This window comes from Rutilus rutilus, assembly GCF_951802725.1.
Source record: "Rutilus rutilus genome assembly, chromosome: 3".
Lineage (NCBI taxonomy): Eukaryota > Metazoa > Chordata > Actinopteri > Cypriniformes > Leuciscidae > Rutilus > Rutilus rutilus.
The window spans coordinates 26,905,833-26,926,969 of record NC_140211.1 but is presented as its reverse complement, the minus strand read 5'-3'; the positions used below and the strand labels follow the sequence as shown (position 1 = coordinate 26,926,969).

The 21,137-nt window shown below is 38.4% G+C and overlaps 1 protein-coding gene across 1 annotated transcript; it reads right to left on the bottom strand.

The window, feature by feature from the left end:
• Positions 1-1,807: 1,807 nt before the first annotated feature.
• Positions 1,808-17,781, bottom strand: lrp3 (low density lipoprotein receptor-related protein 3). Its single transcript, XM_084405154.1, has 8 exons — positions 17,019-17,781; positions 14,178-14,316; positions 9,479-9,684; positions 7,582-7,976; positions 6,862-7,083; positions 5,532-6,004; positions 4,128-4,260; positions 1,808-3,363 (listed from the first exon to the last, which is right to left on the bottom strand). The coding sequence occupies exons 1-8, from the start codon at positions 17,101-17,103 to the stop codon at positions 2,524-2,526; spliced, it is 2,493 nt and encodes an 830-aa protein (XP_084261280.1). The 5' UTR covers positions 17,104-17,781; the 3' UTR covers positions 1,808-2,523.
• Positions 17,782-21,137: the final 3,356 nt, after the last annotated feature.

Genomic DNA, 21,137 nt, shown 5'->3' with positions numbered 1-21,137 from the left:
CTATAGGTTTCAAGCTGCTGGCCGAATAACCCCAAAGACTTTACTGTGGCTGTATCTGCTGATTGATCTCTTCCATTGAATTTTATGTGAATTAGGACATAAAGGACACTATTTAAAAAAATGTCAAAGAAATAGTCACAGAAACTACAAGCAAGTAAAGTATTTTAGAAGTACTTTTTTTAAGCCATTTAATTGAACCCAGAAAATGCACGACTTCTCTAATGGCACTGAATCTAAATGTTTCACATTGTAATAAAACAAACTGTATAAAATCTGTCAATCTCTGAAATGGCACATTCTTGAACCTCTGTGATCAGAGATCCTCCAGTCTGAGCATTGGAGGATGGAGGAGATGTGTAAAATAACAGGCAGTCGGCCAGCAGAGAGAACATTCTGACCCTTCAAAGATGGGACCAGCTTTTTAGTTCGATTAGTTCTTATTTCCAAGCTTGGACCAGGACCAAGTGTGCTAAAGCAGCAAGTATGACTTACACCAGTGTATGTGGCACTACATTTAAAAACAAGGACATACATTCATGGAAAAGGCAGCGACGTAATCTCACTGGCAAAAAAGTCCCTCAAGTGCTAAATGCATGAATGCAAATGAAATTGAAAAACAAAGACAAATAACTGGTGTGAGCTCAAACACAAATGTGATATTGAGTCATTTTCCAATGACTCTGTGATGTCCTGATGGCTTCAGAACTTCAGACTACAGCTTAACAAAGTAATCCATGTTAACTGCTTCTCTCTCTCATTAACCATTATACAATCCCTGAGTTCTGCTTCCCCTGCTTCTTAACATTAACTCGTGTCATTGCTGGACCTGCCATTATATTACAAAACAAACCTTAAAAGATGATATATATTATCGCTAAATCAGCACAATGCTCCAGTAGTCTTGAGGGTATAAGATCTTACACTACCGTTCAAACGTTTGGGGGCAGTATTACTTTTATTTAGCAAGGATGCATAAAAAACATTACTAATTACAGTTTTTACAGCAGCCTTGGTGAGCATAAAATATGTCTTTCAAAATCATTAAAAAAACCTCACTGACCACAAACTTTTGAATGGTAGTGTGTATATATATATATGTATATATAAAACGTAGAGCACAACCAACAAACATTCAGATCTGATTGTGTAAAGCATAATTGTGAGACAACTTTTTACTTCAGATAAAAATTAAACTAAAAATGGGGGGAAAAAATAGTGCTGGATTGTGACCATCTGTAGGCGACACGGTGAATCTCTTATAAGGCGTTGGGGAGGTAAGAGGAGATCTCTGAAGTCTTTTCAGACTTTCTGAAGGTCAAAGTAGAATGTTATTGATGAGAAGTAGAGATTCAGGCATATGAAGTTCTGTGTTATTGATATGATATTCCATGAGGGATAGTATTTATGCACATATGTGTGCTTTAGTGTTGTAGCCACATTTATGATGTTTTTTGGTGATTTCTAGCATGTGAACAATCATACTGAATGCTGGAGCTGAACTGTGAGATCATCTAATCAAGTATGACCAAAGAAAAAAACTGCGGTGTCTGAGCTAAGGTCGACTCACCGGTTCAACATTCTGCAACTACAAGGCTCCAAATCTGCAAGTACACTACCATTCAAAAGTTTGGGGTTGCTGCGATTTTTAAAAAATGTTTGAAAAGAAGTGTCTTCTGCTCACCAAGGCTGCATGTATTTGAACAAAAATACAGTAAATCAGTAATATTGTGAAATAGAATAGTGAAATATCATCACAATTTTTAATAACTGTTTTCTATTGTAATATATTACATTTTTTTTTTTTATTCCTGTGATGGCAAAACTGTATTTTCTGATCATTCAGAAATCATTCATATGCTGATTTGCTGCTCAAGAAACACTTATTATTACCGTATTATCAATGTTGAAAACAGTTGTGCTGCTTAATATTTCATTAAATTCTAGAACAGCATTTATTTGAAATTTTTGTAACAATGTAAAAGTCTTTATTGTCACTTTTGATCAATGTAATGCATCCTTGCTGAATAAAATATACATTTCTTTAAAAAACAAACAAATTCTAACCGACCCCAAACTTTTGAACGATACTGTATGTTTACATGCACTTCAATTTCAGTCCAACTAAAGCAATACTTTGTCTTTTTCAAATGTCATGTAAACGCTTTAGCCTGACTGAAATAATACCAGTCTGTTTTTGTGCAAAGTCAGACTAACAGACCCAGGCGTGACTGTATTTCGGCTTTGTCCAGCATGTATACACGCTATTCAGACTGCAATTGACCTTGTGACATTTTCCAAAAAACAGAAGTGACGCTCAACATGTCTTTAATCCTTCAAATATTTGCATTCAAATTGTGTTATATATACAGTCAGATGAAGTCTGTAGCTCGACTATGCAAAAAGCTTCATTATTACTGGGCATGTAAACGTACTTTATGACTCTGGATGGAAGGCTGTTGGTTGAACCTGGTAAGGCTCACTGTGTTGGCACAAAATCAGAATAGGGAGGCTGATAAAGGCTTCTCAGTGCACTAACAGAATCTCATCCTCTTCTTCCTCACTAGTTGTGAGTCTGCAAAGCCTGACACAGTCACCAGGAACATCTTCCGTTCCTGATGATTTCCTGGAGTGTCCATGAGCACCTGTGAGCGAGTCTGTGTGTGGTTTTCTGAATGCAGGAAAGCTCCTCTGCTCCTCAGACTGACCGCTGGAGGACGTGGGTGACTCGGGGGAAGAAAGCGGCGAGATGCCCACAGAGGTGTAGCGTAGGAGAGAGACTCCTCTGAGCTCTGCAGCCAGTTCCTGCACCAGCCGTCTGGAGGATCTCGACCGGCTCGTTCTGCGTTTGGGACTATCTGGGGGTCTAGGGGGACTATCGGCATCTTTTTGTTTTGGCGAAATGCCCTGTTTGGATCTCGCTCTCATCCCCTCTGAACATCTGTCATCTTCATCATCTTCGTCCTCCAGGGTGTCAGAGGTGGAGCGGGGCGAGCTGGGCGAGGGCAGAGAGAGAGGAGAGGCCGGAGACTCTCTGTCAGGTAGGCAGAGGGCCTCAGTGTGAGCCTGCAGCGCCAATCCCAGCGCCACCGTCGAACAGGACGGCGGAGTCTGTCCCGCACTCTCTCGCGACTCCTCGCCGCCATCGTCCACTGTGTTGTAGCTGTGGAGGCTCAGATCGGGGTGTGCGTTTGTGTGCGCGTGACCCGGAGGCGTTAGGAGAGGGATCTGACCCCGTAACCGAGAGCCACGATGGAACAGGCGATTCCACAGACGACCAAGACGCCGCCGTGACGAGGAACGACGAGAGGAGTGACGGCGAATCTGTCTCCGCATAGCCGAACGGAGATTCTGCAAGACAGACGCCTGAGAGAATAGAGAAACAGACTCTATCAAACAACTGTCAGTCATTCAGTTGGACTCTCTACAGTTACTATGGAGACAGCGTTCGCCTGTTTAATCACATGATGCAAACTCCCGTACTTGCCGACAGACCGCTGAATAATTGAAAAATAGCGCTAACCACAGCTCAAGACGTTTTATTTCAAGACATTTGTTCTTAAATACTCTAGTGTGAGTAGAACTAATTTCTTACGCATCTTATCTTAAGCCTTTGTTGTTAATTTGTAGAGCTAAAAATATAAAAATGTCATATAGCTTTTCAGTTGAGAACAATTTTATCATGGAGAAAGAATCAGACAATAAATAAAAAGTAATTTAATGAGGAAAACATGGAAATTGTTTGTCATTTTTATCATATTGTTTGCCATATTTGTTTGCTTAGTGTCTTTGTGGAATCTTAACTGAACTGGCACAAAGGAAGTAGAATTCACTGAATTACAATTCAGACAAACAGGTAAAGTCATTCTGAGAAATTAAGCATTTTTTCATTTTAGGTCTAAAATTGTATTCAATATAAAGAGGAAATAAGGAAATAAATTAAATACAAATTTGTTTTTCAAATAAACCAATCTGCAAATCTTTTTAAACTTTCAGACAAGACATTGTCAAGCCATTATTCAAACTTTGTCATCCTTTTCTAGTTAAAAATTACACTAATTTCAGTTAAGTTCAGTTAACTCAAATTTGAATTGCAATCATGTATACTACTTCAATTCAAATTCACACACCTGTGTGGGATTGTAGACTGGAAAGTCATCCACGGGAGGTATGAGACCTTGAGCTATCAGTTGACCATAGGAGGGCGGAGCCTCCCTCTGAACAAACTCCGCCTCTAGTCGGGTCATCTGGGTTTCAAAAGCTCTATTGAGAAAGAGGAACATACAAAGGCTTTTAAAAAGGGAATCTACTGAACACATGCAGGCAGGGTATCTCTCTAGAATCTCCAGGCGCTGTTAACCAGCGGTACTTTGACAGTTTGATGAAGTGCAGGTATTTTGGGTGCTGCTGTGTCTTTACAAGGCTAACTAGAGGAAAACAGAGCATCACCCCCCAAAGCAACAAATGGGCTGTTGCTGGAGATGCAGCGTCACTTTGTTTTGTTTAAAGTGAAACAAGAGAGTCATCCTTCATTTCATGTTTTCTTTCTTTCTCTCATTGGGATCAGCTTTTCTAACTTTCAGCAAAAGGTTTTACGATTAAAGGACTTTCTGTTTCTCACAGATTATGTGTGTGTCTAACTAGGAGAATTAACAAAATGAACTGAACTACAGTGTGATTCCATTTAGCACAAAATAAGGAACATTACCAATTAAAAGAAAAGAAAGAATAAAGATTGACGTTCTTGACATTTTCCAATGTTTTTTTTCTTTTTCATTTCTAAACATCATTAGAAAAAGACAAGAGATATTAAGATGTTAGCTCGTTTTTTTAAATATACACAAACATTCAATAGTTTGAGGTTAGTAAGGTTTTTTTAAATAAAGTCATATTTATAAATAAGAATACTTTTATTCAGCAAGGAGACAGGAAAAGTTAAAGGAAAAGTGACAGAAAAGATTTTTACAAGTATTTTGTTTCAAATAAATGCTGTTCTTTCTATTCATCAAAGAATTCTGAAAATATATATGATCATTTCCACATAAATATTAAGTAGCACCTACTGTTTTCAACATTGATAATAAGAAGAAATGTTTCTTGAGCAGAAAAGTTAGAATGATTTCTGAAGGATCATGTGACACTGAAGACTGGAGTAATGATGCTGAAAATTCAGCTTTGCCATTACAGAAATAAATTAAATAAAAATATTTTGAATTGTAATAATATTTCACAATATGACTGTTTTTACTGTATTTTGGTCAAATAAATGCAGCCTAGGTGAGTTCTTTCAAAAACATATATATTTAAATATATTTAAGCAAAATTTTGTCAGAAAAAGAAATGGGTTAAGAAAAATAAATAAAAATAGAAAGTATTATCTTACATAATTTTTATTATCAAATAGATAGATCTTGTTTTATTAAGAGAAAAATACAGATAAAAAAAAAAAAAAAATCCAGGAATCACTATACAGTTCCTGACTTATTTTGCTGTGAGTTTAAATGCAGACAGGAAACAGATGGAAATGACCTCACCTGTACTCTCTTGTCCTGAGCGAATAGAGTTTAAAGGCACAACCCAGTGCAATGACCAGCAGCAGCCCGCAGACCAAGCTGCCAATCAGAGCCGCTGTGATCACCTTCCTGGGCACAGACGCCAGACAGTCTCTTTCATCACTGCCGTCGAGACAGTCCTCTTGCCCGTCGCACCGCCACGTCTCAAAGATGCACAGGTTGGTTCCGCAGTGGAAGTTTCCAGGCTGGCAGTCAAAACAGTTTTTCTCATCCGAGCCGTCGGGGCATTTCTTCTGGTTGTTACACCTCTCAGAAGCCGAGTAACACGCCCCACTGCCACCCTCGCAGGGATACTCTCCTGGCTGGCACAAGGGGCAGTCCTCCTCATCTCGCCCCCCAGGACAATGCCAGTAGCCATCACAGCGCTGCAGCTCAGAGTAACAGCCCTCGTCTGTGCCACATGGATGCTCACCTGGAAAGCAGTATCCCTTAACCTGCAGAGAGAGGGGTGGAGGTTAAACACCATTAGTGTCACAGTGTCATGAACTGTAGTAAGCACAAATTATTTCACAGGTTTGCTTATGGATATCTAGTTAAAGCTGCATTGTGGAACGTTGGCCTCTCTATCGCCATTTGTGGTTAAAACATTTAAAAGCAGGTTACTTGTGGAGTTGTTTTTTTTGTCAGTTGTGTTTCTGCAATACAAGAACTAATCATGTAAACCTCAAATTTCCTGCCAAATTTCACCCAACCACTTAAATTTCACCCAACTGATTATATTTGGGGTTGATAGTGAAATGTTTTTGAAAGAAGTCTCTTATGCTCACCACAAGGCTGCATTCATTAGATCAAAACATTAAAGGTTGTATCAGTGATTTCAGGCCCACATTTTTTTTTAATCACATTCATCTAATCTTTCCTAACGATCCGCTAGCTGCCCGCCCCATAAGCATGCCGTCAGAAACAGCGTCTCTGTAGGCAGCCTAGGCTCTGAGATCTGCACACAAAAACAATTGGTTTCACCAACCACTCAAAACCAAAACAAATAGTGTTCCAACCAATCACCGACAGGGGGAGGGTGTTGTGAGGTTTTGTGCTCGTGCACGGCTGCACGCGAAGTCGGAGCTGAAGAAGAAGCTGGCTCAAAACCTCACAACACCCTCCCCCTGTCGGACTGTGGTGTGAGGCTAAGACCATACAGATGCAAGCAAGCACAGAAAGACCAGACAATTCTACACTGTACTGATGCAAAGTATTCCAACAACACAGACAATGCCAATGAAAAATGGAGAGCATAATTTATCAGCAGGAAGCATACAAATGGTCATTAGCATCACAGGGAATAAGAGACCTGGTAGGTGGCATTGAATCCATGTCCAGGGCTGTGTGGTTTAGCGTGGTAGAAGACGCTCATCTGTCCCTGGGAAGACTCCAGCAGAGCTCGTCTGTGGTTATTATGGTGAGAGAGACTCTGCAGAAGGCGTTCTGCACGCTCTCCCAAACCATCGTAAACACGCACAGAGTCTCCCACACCCAGCTGTAGGTCCACCTGCAGCACCAGCGGCTTTGGGTCCTGAAGCAAACACAGTCACGAGGAACACCGTAAGTGATTTGATAATACTTGCAAATTCCAGACTGGCAAACAAAGTGACTGGGGGAATTTTTCTTACATATATTTCTTGAAATCAGCAGAAAAGTATGATATTAGAATTAGAACTACATGTTGTTTGGGTAGCAACATTGTTTTGAAACAACACCAATGCCTATGATAATTTCCTTAAATGTAAAATGACATTTTTACAGTTTAAATAATAAATGTTTTGACAAAGTTTTATAAAATGATGAACCACATGATTATGTATGCTCCTGGTCTGAACAAAAACGGCTTGAATGAAAATGCAAAATCACTCTCTCACAGTAGGTGGTGCTTATGGAAAAGCAGAAATACATAAGTTACCCATGTACACAAAGAAAAAAATAAACCCTAAAATAAAAAAAACTTCATAATTGCAATCATTCAATGTCATAAAGACAAATTTTGCAGAAAGGCAACTCAAAATAAGAATCATACTTGTGTGTCCAGGAACCACGTGCAGTGAAGATCTGTGCCGCTGCTCCTGTTTGGACGGAAAAAATCAGGTGAGGCAAACGTCCCGTAGAAGTTGACTAAGCGTTTTCCACAGGACGTGTCGGGGCAGTGGGACTCGTCAGATCCGTCAGGGCAGTCCCGGGCTCCGTTACAGCGCAGAGACACCGGCAGACAGCGGGTAGATTGGATATCAGAGCACTGCAAGGTGCCTGGCGGACACAGACTCACCCTGGCGGATGTGGGTGGGGCGGTACAGATCCTTTCATCTGTATTGTCTCCGCACTCATCCAATCCATTACAGCGCCAGGAACGTGGAACGCACTTACCGTTTCCGCATAAATATTCATCGTTCTCACAACTACTCTGACCCAGTCGACCTAACGAGAAAAAAACAGACAAGAGAGAAGAAGAGATTTGAGTATTTTGCACACGTAAACACTGACACTGTTCAAAAAAGCCAATCAAATCTACCCACTCTGCAGATGGTGTTTGCCTGGTGACAGCTTAACAAACACAGCCGTTCAGTATTATTGATTGAACTGCACCTCTAAGGAAAATGCACAAACACAGCATTTCACCCCCCCACACACTCACTCACTCAATGACATGCACACATGCCCTGTGGAGTTGAGTAATGACAGCCCATTATCTCCTTCATCTTCATTAGCTACATATTAGATCTAATCAACAGTGGAGATCTATCTAAAACGCACTGAAAGTAGTGCTATCCAAATATGCACATCAATTCTCATAGTACATTATGTAACATTAGCGTTTATCACAGCTCTATGGCCATACACTATTGATCTGCTAAGCCTGCATTTGCCTGGTCAATCTGTGCTTACGGTAAATCTATATGCGGCGGAAAGAGGCTTCGTGATTTAGCTGCTTTCTAACGCAGGAAGGGAACTAAATTTGATGAAATATTTCAAACTCAAAAGAAAATGAATAAAGTATAATAAAACTATGGCAAATCATTTTGTATTAAACCCTAGAACACAAGAGGACAATATGGCATCACCACTTCTTCTGAACACGGTTTGAAGATTTAAAGTATTAGTTCACACACAAAAAAACGAAACATTTTGTTTGCATTTGAATAATGCACACAACTTCTCTAAGGATTAGTGTTCAGTAAGGTTTTTTGTTTTTTTTAAGCAAGGATGCATTAAAACAGTAAAGACATATATAAATGTTACATTACAAATTCTCTTACCTTTTACATTACATTTACATACATTTGCAATACGTTACATTTCTGTTTCAAATACAACTTGTATTCAATTCATCGAAGAAAAAGAATTAAGAAAAAATGTCATGGTTTTCACAAACATATTAAGCATTTCTTGAGCAACAAATCAGCATATTAGAATGATTTCTGAAGGATCATGTGACACTGGAGACTGGAGTAATGATGCTGAAAATGAGCTTTGCCATCAAAGGAATAAATTACATTTTAAAATATATTACAATATAAAGCAGTTATTTATACTGTAATAATATTTTTACTGTATTTTTGATCAGTTGCATGAAAAAAATCGTAGCGCCCCCAAACTGTTGACTTTTGGGAAGTTTTGAATGCAGACATGCAAACACATGCATCAAAACTTGCCAAATGTCAATTGGTCACAAGACACACAATAACTAATAACATGACACCAGATTTGAATATAGGGCACGAGTTGCATTAACTACTTTTATTGTATAACACACCTTTATATATATACAAATTTTTCTTTCATGCTCTGTTTATGTTTCATAGAAGAAAAACAGTTATATGGGTTTGGACCATAATGATTAAGTAAATGTTGAGATGTTTGAGTGAATTATTCTTTGAATAGGCTCTAATGGAACATATGCACACTCTAAGCTCACTCACCTCGTATATAAGACAGTCTGAAGCCCTGTGCCTGTCCGGAGCTGTTGGCCTGAGAGTGGAAATAGACCCAGACTCGTCCTCTGGAGGAGATGAAGGGAGGAGGAAGAACTGAGCCACAGAACCGATACTCAGCTTTCCACGTGGGGCCGAGCAGCAGCCAGTCCCCCCTGCAGTCCCCCGTGTCCTCCACATCAAAGCTGTGAAAACTGGACACGGTAAACACATGGTGCTTAATGTATGCGATGGAATTGCATACTTCCACTGTACAATAATGTACAAGAACACTTCCAGAACAATATCATCAAAAGAAGTATGAGAGCCACAATAAATGAGTTGCTAAAAATATTTACAGAAAATGTCAAATTAATGTTCTAAAAATACAAAACAGCTTTTACAGTATCAATGCATAGCAGTGATTTGTTTTCTTCTCTTTGAATAATATTTTTTAACCTTTTTCACAATAAATGGGTCAATCTTACTTTGCAGCATGTCCCCATCACATTTGTTTTATATATTGTATAATATATTAAACTATTTTTAAAGATCAAATTATTTATGAAAAATCATATGATTTTATTATGAGGTGTGTGGGAGTGAGAGATAAAATCATCATCCAGTACCATTACAGAAGAATGGGCCTTTTGCAGCCACTAACTTGACAATGTTACACATCTATGGCCCTGTTCTCTTTCTCCTGCACACTCTCTCCAAATCCTCCAAGACTCTCCAAGTCTCCTCTACTGTTTTACAATAATCTGAAGATGTTTCATGACCATTTGAGTGACAAAACATGTCACTGAAGAGATTTTAGCATAACAGATCAAATGCAAACCTGCAGTCTGCAGAAGAGTAAATCAGTTTCATCTTTTTTAATTTATATGATATACATTACTGAACTGCACTATCATTGCAATCAAATCTCAGCCTGATCTAATGTTCTGTTGTCCCAGCAGTAGTTCAAACCTCCTCTGGCTGTCAATCAAATGCACACACACATACACATTATGCAAAGCCTCTGAATATTTCAGACAGGACTCAACAATAAGGATGACCTTATGACCTGGGGCCAGTGCCTGAGAGTTTTGACAGTTGGCAGAACCATCACTTCACTAGTGCTGCAGTGTCTTATATTTGGTGATCATAAACAAGTGTTTTTATCCCCCACAAACTTAAATGTTTAGTTTTCTGAATGTTCAGTTTGTGAAAACTGCTGATGTTTGTCTGGCTGACGCAGAAGAGGCTTTGTCGAAATTGCAACAATGACTTAGTTGAAAGTTGAAATAGTTGAAAATTATAATAAAAAAAAAAATCTCTGAATACCATCAGTTTCCTTTCCAGCAATAATTAAATGTACATTAAAATACAAATAAATTATTAGATACTTAAAAAAAAAAAAAAAAAAAAATTAATATATAACAACACTACTTCTTTACGCTGCCTGGTACTACAGAAAATGTCAGCAATCAACTGTCAAAAGTCAACTAGATCAGTGAAAGAAATCATTAAAGGGATAGTTCACTTTGAAATTAATTTTTGATATGTTTTAGCTTACCTCAAGGGCATCCAAGATGTAGGTGTCTTTGTTTCCGCAGTAGTTTCAATTTTGATATTTTTAGGTCAAACCGTTCTTGTCTGTCAGTCATATAATGCAGGTCTATGGTCACTGGCTCAAAACACAAGCACAGAGTCCAAATTAAAACAATTCCCCATCGTCCAAATGAAACAATTCCCCATCATAAGTACACATTGATGGCCTAAGACACGAAACGAGCGGTTTGTGTGAGAAAACGAACAGTATATCGTTGTTATCTCTTGAAAACAGCACACGTCCAAATGATCTGACGGCGCGGGCGGGTATAGATATATACATAGATGTCGCCTTGGCTACTGCAGTTCATTGGAACGAAACCGTAGCCAAGAGACATCTAGTGTATATATCTATAGAGCTGGTAAGTCCCGCCCCTTCCGCTAATCCCCCTGGACCTCAAAGTTGAAAAACCGTCAATGCAAGTGAATGGGAGAAAATAATTATTTTCTGGTCCCGTTTGAATTTTGCCATGAATGCGAACATATGTTGTCTGTGAATTTTTTATAGAACTTTTCGTGTAAAGAATGCTACAATTTAGCGGGTAGAAGTTTGATACGGTTAGACTTTGTGTGAGAGCACTTTGTGGACTACAACTCTTCGCTGCTTCCGACGCGTTTGAAACGTCACCACCACTAGCACACGGCTCTAGCTCACGGATCCCGCTAAACATGACTGTGTCTTTGGTGCACTTCACCGCCTTCTTTCAGGGAGAGGACAAAATCGTTGAGGTTGGCGAAAACCACGAGTAAGTCAACTTTATGGGGTGACGTCACATAGGCGACATGTAGTCTTTCTCTTTATGTCTTTTCCACAACTGCTAGCCGACGAATCATACCATATACTGTCAAACTTGTAACATGAAAGATTATATAAAAAATTCACAGACAACATATGTTCACATTCATGGCACAATTCAAACGGGACCAGAAAAAAATTATTTTCTCCCATTCACTTGCATTGACGGTTTTTCAACTTTGAGGTCCAGCGGGGTTTTACGGAAGGGGCGGGACTTACCAGCTCTATACCCGCCCGCTGGCGGCCTTTGTCGCAATGTCGCCTTCGCTACTGCAGTTCATTGGAACGAAACCTTAGCCAAGGTGACATCTATGTATATATCTATACCCGCCCGCACCGTCAGATCATTTGGACGTGTGCTGTTTTCAAGAGATAACAACGATAAATACTGTTCGTTTTCTCACACAAACTGCTCTCGTTTCGTGTCTTAGGCCATCAATGTGTACTTATGATGGGGAATTGTTTCATTTGGACGTGGGGAATTGTTTTAATTTGGACTCTGTGCTTGTGTTTTGAGCCAGTGACCATCGACCTGCATTATATGACTGACAGACAAGAACGGTTTGACCTAAAAATATCAAAATTGAAACTACTGCGGAAACAAAGACACCTACATCTTGGATGCCCTTGAGGTAAGCTAAAACATATCAAAAATTAATTTCAAAGTGAACTATCCCTTTAATTCCAATTCTCCATCTCATCTTAGTTTTAGATGGGTTCAGATTTTCTATATGCCAGTCTGTCTGAGGCAATGTGAGAAATCTGTTTGATAGCATAAGTACCTCTACTCAGCTTTTAGACAATGAGTAATTAGCCAGAATGGATTAAAAGAAATGATCAGAACTACTATCCTTTTCCACCTTAGGGTTTCCTCCAAGAACAGATCTCTGAGGAGAATTGGGGGATGATGTCATGCTTTTAGATAAAATCATTACATTAAAGCAGAGTCAAAGCCCAAACACACACACACTCACAGCAGTGGTATGAGAGGCGAGAAAAAGTACATTATAAAATCCCTGCAGTCAGCTCAAGCAATACAGCAGTCTAGGCGCTTTCAAACGGAAGACTACACAGACCAATATACATGCTGCGCACTTGCAAACAGGCTCATAAACACTGAATTGCACAAAACAGTTAATTAGTTTGAAAGAAACCTTGCATTGTTTTTGGTCTGGAAATATCATACATTCAACTGACTAGTAAAAGCGGTTACAGTTTTTTTTACAATCACTTTGCTACTATTTTCAGAACCTTGATGTCATTTTTCAAAACTCTAGACACAAAACTTTATCACTTGTAACACAGGCTGGCTAATGTTCAAAACACTGCATTGTGCATTCACATCTTTAAAGAAATCTTGCACTTGCACGATCATTGGTTCAAAAAACAAATTTACTGTGAAATACCATTGAAACATAATTATAGATCACCCACACACAAGCAACCGATAGTTTCACTGTGTCATTGTTCGTACAATCATTAAATATTGTAGAACAAAATAGGTGATACAGGTTTCATTATGGTACTACATGTACAGTAAATACATCTCTGTAAAAGTACCGCAGTAGTAGAGAGAATACTACAGACACAGTGGAATAATTGAACAAAGTTTGTAATATATTGACGCAAAACACTACAGTACAATCACAACATAGGTTTATTTGAATCAAAGCAGAAATAATTAGCTATGAAATAGAAAAGACAGTACTGTAAAACATCAAATGCAGTGTTGCTCAACTTGCTTGCTTGTACTGTAAGAAACAAAACAGGAGTGATTACTGTACTTCTACATTGTCATCAACTCTGTGTTGGGGATTTGGCCACAGGTTCTTCATTTGTAAGGAAATGAATAGACACTCATTTGAAATGTAATGTGTGAATTGCCTTTTGAAATAGTAGTACTTTGATGTTAAGTTGCGTCATATTGAACAGGTGATTTTTGTTGAATGAACAAATGATCTAAGTTTTATGTGTATTGTATCCAAGCAATTGAGAAAAGGGTTTTGATTTTGATCATTGGTTGTGAGTTTTGTGTCTAGAGTTGTGAAATCTGAAAATAGTAACAAAGTGATTGTAAAAAAACTGTAAGGGCCCTAACAGTGTGAAAGTTGTCATGACAAATTGTTGTTAATGAACAACAGCATTTCTTGCAGAGAGGAGAAATGCTAATTCGCAAAACATTTCCAATATCAAGATACCATGAACAGGACAGCTGCTGAACAGGCACTATAATCTTGTAATGTATCATGTTAATAGGAATAAACAAGACACTGCTCATATAATCACCACAGCGAGAGTCTGCTTGTGTGCATCTACCTTATTGTGATCACATCTCCACGGCTTCCCTGTATATTCCAGCTGCAATTCACTCCGGCCGGGTAGTTGAGGGGCCATGATGGGCTGTAGATCACTCCTCTCCTCTCAGTGTGTAACTCCACCTTACCGCCACAGGCAGCTGAGGAACACACACAGGAGACATGGGCATTGTTTGTGTGTGACCACCGCTGTCACACTGTGATTGAGATGGCATCAGCACATCACATCAGCCTTTATGGATTCCTGAGTGCATGGTAGGTACCTGACCTGTATATATGATTTATGTATAGAATTTGATCCACTCACTCAAGAAGGATCAGAGAGAGACACACAATACTCAATTTAGTGTGGAAGTGTGTGAAAGTGTGTGCTAATGATTACGCATTTGGACAGAAACACAATAAGACAAGGAAGGAATACAGCAAGAAACAGAAAGTGCAAATGAGTGTATAACCATACACCGTTTTTCTTTCTTTCTCATACATCATCTTTTTCTCCTTTTATCTATGCTGAATCACTGTAAAGTCTATTTAAATAAAAAAGGATAGTACAGAACTGTGTCTATTTATGCGTGTATAAGTTTAACATCTGTAAAGAAAGAAGATTTAGGAAGTAAATGTTTATCAAAGGCAGGTTCAAGAAAGCTGTGTGTCTTCAACAAACCTTGATAAATATTTGTGATTACTAGATTTTTACTATATAACCATTTTAATGTTTGCATTTAATTTATTAGCAGTAGTAGCAGTAGTAGTCAAAAAGAATAATAATACTTGAATTTTCAGTCTGGGTTTTTAAATATTGTATATAATATATATATATAAATATAAATTATTATTAATAATACTAATTTATTTAGGGCTGAACATAAAAACAAGAACATGACTTTTTATCAGTAATAGAATTCCCTTGTTTGGTGTGCAGTAAGATCCCTGAACATAAACGGCAGCACATCCCTAACACTTGTTCGTTACCCTGCAGGGTAAACGGACATCTCTCATACACCTAACGACCGTTTTTACTCTGCATATGATGATGTCTAGGGGCGGTTGAATGCCTTAGGCAAAGCTAGAAGAGCAGAAGCTAACGCTCTGTTCTTTGTGTGAGAGAACAGGAAAGAGATCTGGGGAATCCCTGCAATATCAGCACAAATCATTTCTGAGTACTTTTAGATGTTGAGTCTCAAGGCTCATGATCACCTCACTGACATACTTTTACATCCCCAGATACAAAGAGCACACATAACCTGAACTCAGTTCAGTCTTACCTATATTCTTTCTGTATCTTTTGGCTGCTGAAAATGTTCTGCTTTGTTTCACTCCTCCAAAATGACATTCTAGCAAATCACCTCTACACATAAATGAGAACATTTTGTTGTTATTGTGATGACTGGCACAGTTTTTTTTTTTTTTTTTTTTTAAGAACTACTGCAAACTATTACAGTAGATGAACATCTTTACTGTCTTCATTTACCAGACAGAACATTCTCTAAAAGGAAAATGTGTCAATATCAGTGATACACACATTTAGTAGGAATAAGATGCCTGGTTACAGGATATCTGTAGTCAAAGAGAACGGCTTGTATGTGCGTGGATGAGAATGATAAAGAAAGAGAGAAGAAGGTCCCTTTGTCTGTCTGTGTGTGTGAGACGAAGAGCTCTAGGTGTCACTGGTCCTATCAACACACCCCCACCCCCAACCAAACCCTCTTTTGTCACCACCCCTTCACTGGATATCACCACCTCCAACAAAACACACACATTCGTCCTCTTTCTGTGCTTCGGTCTCTGATATGAGAGGATCTGCTAGGTAAAAGCAGATGTCTCTTTCTCACATATTCTCTCTCTTCTTCTAGCTGTGATAGTTTGTTGAGCGTTTAGCTGACATCAACAAATCATGTGTTTCTTAAGCAAGCCTAGAGTGCTGTCTAGGAATAGATTGAGGGTGAGATCAGATCCCCAATACTTGGCAGACTGTGAAACCGTTGCTTTAGCTTTAGTCTAGTTGTGGACATAATAATGTATCCTCAAAACTGATGCTCAGAATGCTGAGGAAGTAGAAAAGATCACTGTGCACTAGTCACATCACTATGTTATCAGATTATCTGATCATAATAGTATTCGAAAATATTTTTTTTTCCTCTACATCAAGCCAGCCAGTGATGGTTTGTTGGACTTAGGTGCTGGGAGATGCTGGTGCTTAGGAGGTTTAAATGGTCTCTCAGTTTGACCTGCCGAAAAGTGTCACAAACCCCTTTAAAACTAACAAACAGACCAGACTGGGAGAGCAGCAAACCATTTTAAAAGAGTTGAAACTGTTTTTTTTAATTAAGTGGTAACCGATATGTGGTGTCAGTTATAACAAGGTGTGTAGAACTGCACGTAAACAACTTAATTTGCTTTTTATCCATGCACAATAACACAAATTTGTCAAAACAATTCACAATCTGCCAGTCGGTCTTCGAGGAGATCAGACTGATAAGGCCCTGTTTATAACTGTCATGGCAACAAGCCAAACGCTGATCTGTCCTCCTGGATTTTCCCTGTATGAAAGCTGCAACACCTGCGCGCGCCGCTTAACCTTTCTTTGTCATCGGTGCCATTCCCATACTCCAACCTTTAATCACCTGCATCAGGTCTTAGGAGTGAAATAATATTAATATCATTCTGACACGTGGGTGAAAAAGGTCAAATGTAATAAAAAGTGATTAGACCTGCTTCTGATGTAAATATACAGCACACCTCACTCTTTTGTTCTATACAATATATAACAATTATATATATATATATGTGTGTGTGTGTGTGTGTGTGTGATTATATCACAATCCCTAAAAAGTCTACTTACCCACACAAACCCAAGCCCAACGCAGACAAATCCATTTCATAAGGTAAAGCCGAATCGAACCGATTCTCTCCATCGTCACCGTCATCTTCTTGTTGTTCACAGCTCAAGTCATTTCCTCATAATCCAAATCCAGATATATTTTTTTTACCACGTATCTCATTGCGGTTTCACGCTTACGGTCGATTTAACTTCTTGCGCGAGCATCAAAAGCGACGTCTCTCCCTGTTTTCGAGCGGCTCCTCATTGCGCTGTATGGAGGGAACGGCAGAGAGACCTTCAGGGGAGAGACGGGATTGGAGGTTCAGGGGGAACAACATAGGATAGGACACACACTGATTCTTGAGGCGAACGCTACACCTTTGACATTTACTAATCTCTATCGTATCTTTGCATCATATACGAACGAGTAATAATATCGTTCCACTACCTCTATAGTGGTACTTGGTGCCAAATTGTCAATTATGTAATAAGCCCTGATGCATGGTGAAGTAATCGCGGCAATGCAGCTCAGTGGACTCCTGTCCATCACAGACTACTGAGCGCATCACATGCGAAACAACACTGCAACACCAAGATAAAATGCTGCTGATCAAGCGTTACACGCCAACATTTTCAACTGAAATGTAACGTCTTAAGAATCGACCGAGGGGTACTCTTGTAAGACATTCTGCTGTGTGCTAATAATGTACACTGACATTTTTTCCTGAAATTTGCCTTGGTTTGTTTTCATGGTTTGTCTGGGAGAGACTCACTCGCCAGCTGTGAGGTATGTGGCAGTGAAAGCCTGCACTCTCGTGGACGGAGGGATGCATCGTTGCAAAGCATGGCGTGCGCACCATTTTCTTATTTACATGCTTGCTGAACAATACCATATCATATGAGAGCCATTTCAAATATTTCTGCGCACAGATTGGTTTCAAAATACAAAATATGTTGCTCTGCTTCCGCAACGTACACACGACTTGAATATTTTGCCATATATTTACAGTTTCTTTAGTTCATTTTAAATGTTTTGTTTTATAGCATATGTTCTTGTTTTATACAGCGTTTTGTAACTGAATGTAGCGTAATGCCTGCATGGTACAAAAGGCACCGCTGGGATTCGAACCCAGGATCTCCTGTTTACTAGACAGGCGCTTTAACCAACTAAGCCACGGCGCCGCTATGTGATTGGTCGTTACTTTAGGTATCTGTACTGCGGTATAGACACACTGCGTGTCTATAAATTACGAGAGGATGTTCAACGTGCGAGCATGCATGCAGAGGCGATTCTAGGATTTCCATATTAGAGGCCCCAGTGAGGGATTGATATTTAATATTTTGGTATACTAGGGTAAGCATGAACAATTTAGTCTACGCCATCCTACAAGTCGATCCCTGAATACTGATGTAATTTCAAATCATTAACTATCGAGCTAGTATTCATCTTGTCTAGGTTGGCAATGTTTAATCTATTAATCATTTCTTTTCTTTTTTGGGGGGTTTTCTATTTATTAAAAAACAACGACACATCAATCTATCAATTTTCAAAGTGAAACCAAAAACTACAAATACCTTTACTCCAAGGCTAATAAATATGTCAAAGTCAGCTGCTGATGTCCCTTCAGTAGCCATTTCCACACCCTTTTCTTTTCAGGTGTTTTGCTTTTGGATTTATTATAAAATTCCTATTATAAAAAATATATATATATATATATATATAAAATATTTATTTTATATATAATTATACTTAATATATTGTAATTAAGTATGAAGAATAGCAAGTGTAGGAAAGACAAGTCTCATGCCATTTAGTGCCATATAGTGCTTGACATTAACTTTTTTGCTCACCGACCACTGTGACTAGGGGGTTTCGAAAGTTACTATCCACTCAGCATTTTTACTGGCCACAATTATGACATCGATACCATGGGGGTAAAAGTGCCACTTGGATATTTTTTATATTATCTCATAATTTGGCAGCCGGTCTTAGGCTGCTGTCACTTTAAGACCTGATGCATGGATCCATTACACTTAAAACATAATGACTGTGTTTACATAAATACTCAACAAGGCCGGCAATTTGATATTATTGTGTATGTATTGGACTGTTAAAGGGATACTCCACTTTTTTCGGAAATATGCTCATTTTACATCTCCCCCAGAGTTAAACAGTTGAGTTTTACCGTTTTAGAATCCATTCAGCCGAACTCCGGGTCTGACGGTACCACTTTTAGCATAGCTTAGCACAGATCACTGATTCTGATGAGTCCAGTAGCATTTCTTTCAAAATGACCAAAGAGTTTCAATATTTTTCCTATTTAAAACTTGACTCTTCTGTAGTTAAACCGTGTACTAAGATCGACGGAAAATGTAAAGTTGCGATTTTCTAAGCCTATATGACTAGGAACTACTCTCATTCCGGCGTAATAATCAAGGAACTGTGCGGCTGTACCATGAGTGCAGCAGGCGTAATGATATGACGCAGCGCCTGAAAATAGGTCTAATAGGTTAGACAAACTTAGTCCCGGTCACGTTGGAAGAAGTTACCGAGCTGCGGACTAATCTCAGGCGCTGCGTCATATCATTACGCCTGCTGCACCCATGGTACAGCCGCACAGTTCCTTGATTATTACGCTGGAATGAGAGTAGTTCCTAGCCATATAGGCTTAGAAAATCGCAACTTTTCATTTTCCGTCGATCTTAGTACACGGTTTAACTACAGAAGAGTCAAGTTTTAAATAGGAAAAATATTGAAACTCTTTGGTCATTTTGAAAGAAATGCTACTGGACTCATCAGAATCAATGATCTGTGCTAAGCTATGCTAAAAGTGGTACCGTCAGACCCGGAGTTCGGCTGAATGGATTCTAAAACGGTAAAACTCAACTGTTTAACTCTGGGGGAGATGTAAAATGAGCTTATTTCCGAAAAAAGTGGAGTATCCCTTTAAAGGCTAGCACTATAAGCAGCGAAAAACAACACAATTTAGGTGTGAGCATAAAATCTATGAGAATTAGTAAAATTACGCGCAATACGCACAATCCCAAATTGAAATTTAAGCCGTTACACCAACAATATTCATCCGGAGCAAATTAAACAAGTGCGCGAGGGGAGGTGGGTTTGTACGGAAGCGTATTGCATTCACTTGAGGAAAAAAAATCTACTCTGTTTTTCTGAATTAACGAGTTAATTATCTCAGAATTACAGGATAATTTTTCATGAATTTTTTTTTTTTGCTATGTTTTTCTGAATTAACGAGTTAATTATCTCAGAATTACGAGATAATTTTTCATGAATAAAAATGTTTTGCTCTGTTTTTCTGAATTAATGACTTAATTATCTCAGAATTCTGAGATAATTTTTTCTTGAAATAAAAATATTTGCTCTGTTTTTCTGAATTAATGACTTAATTATCTCAGAATTATGAGATAATTCTTCATAAAAAAATATTTTGTTCTGTTTTTCTGAATTAACGACTTAATTATCTCAGAATTATGAGATAATTTTTCATTAAAAAAATTTGCTCTGTTTTTCTGAATTAATGACTTAATTATCTCAGAATTATGAGATAATTTTTCATAAAAAAATATTTTGTTCTGTTTTTCTGAATTAATGACTTAATTATCTCAGAATTATGAGATAATTTTTCATTAAATTTTTTTTTGCTGTTTTTCTGAATTAATGACTTAATTATCTCAGAATTCTGAGATAATTAAGTCATTAATTCAGAAAAACAGAGCAAATATTTTTATTTCAAGAAAACATTATCTCATAATTTTGAGATAATTAAGTCATTAATTCAGAAAAACAGAGCAAAACCTTTTTTTTCATGAAAAATTATCTCGTAATTCTGAGATAATTAACTCATTAATTCAGAAAAACAGAGTGAATGCAATACGCTTCCGTAGGTTTGTGTCATAGACTGTAAAAAATAGGTTTGTGTGTCAGAGAGATCATTATGAGAGAGCGAGAAAGCGCAGCTGGTATTGTGTATATCTATTCTGGCCTATATAAAATTCAAACCTGCCAAAGTGGCTAGTAAGAGTGACTGCGTTACACGTCACCGCTGAAATCCACCATTAATTAGCTGGAGGCCCCCTATAATGTAACCACCATTATTATTATTTTAACTGTTTCCA

Coding starts and splice junctions, on each gene's coding strand:
- lrp3 (XM_084405154.1), bottom strand. CDS start 17,103: ATGACGGTGACGATGGAGAGAATCGGTTCGATTCGGCTTTACCTTATG. Junction 7,977..9,478: donor CAGACTGTCTTATATACGAG/GTGAGTGAGCTT, acceptor TTTTCTCGTTAG/GTCGACTGGGTCAGAGTAGT. Junction 4,261..5,531: donor CTCAGGACAAGAGAGTACAG/GTGAGGTCATTT, acceptor CTTTCTCAATAG/AGCTTTTGAAACCCAGATGA.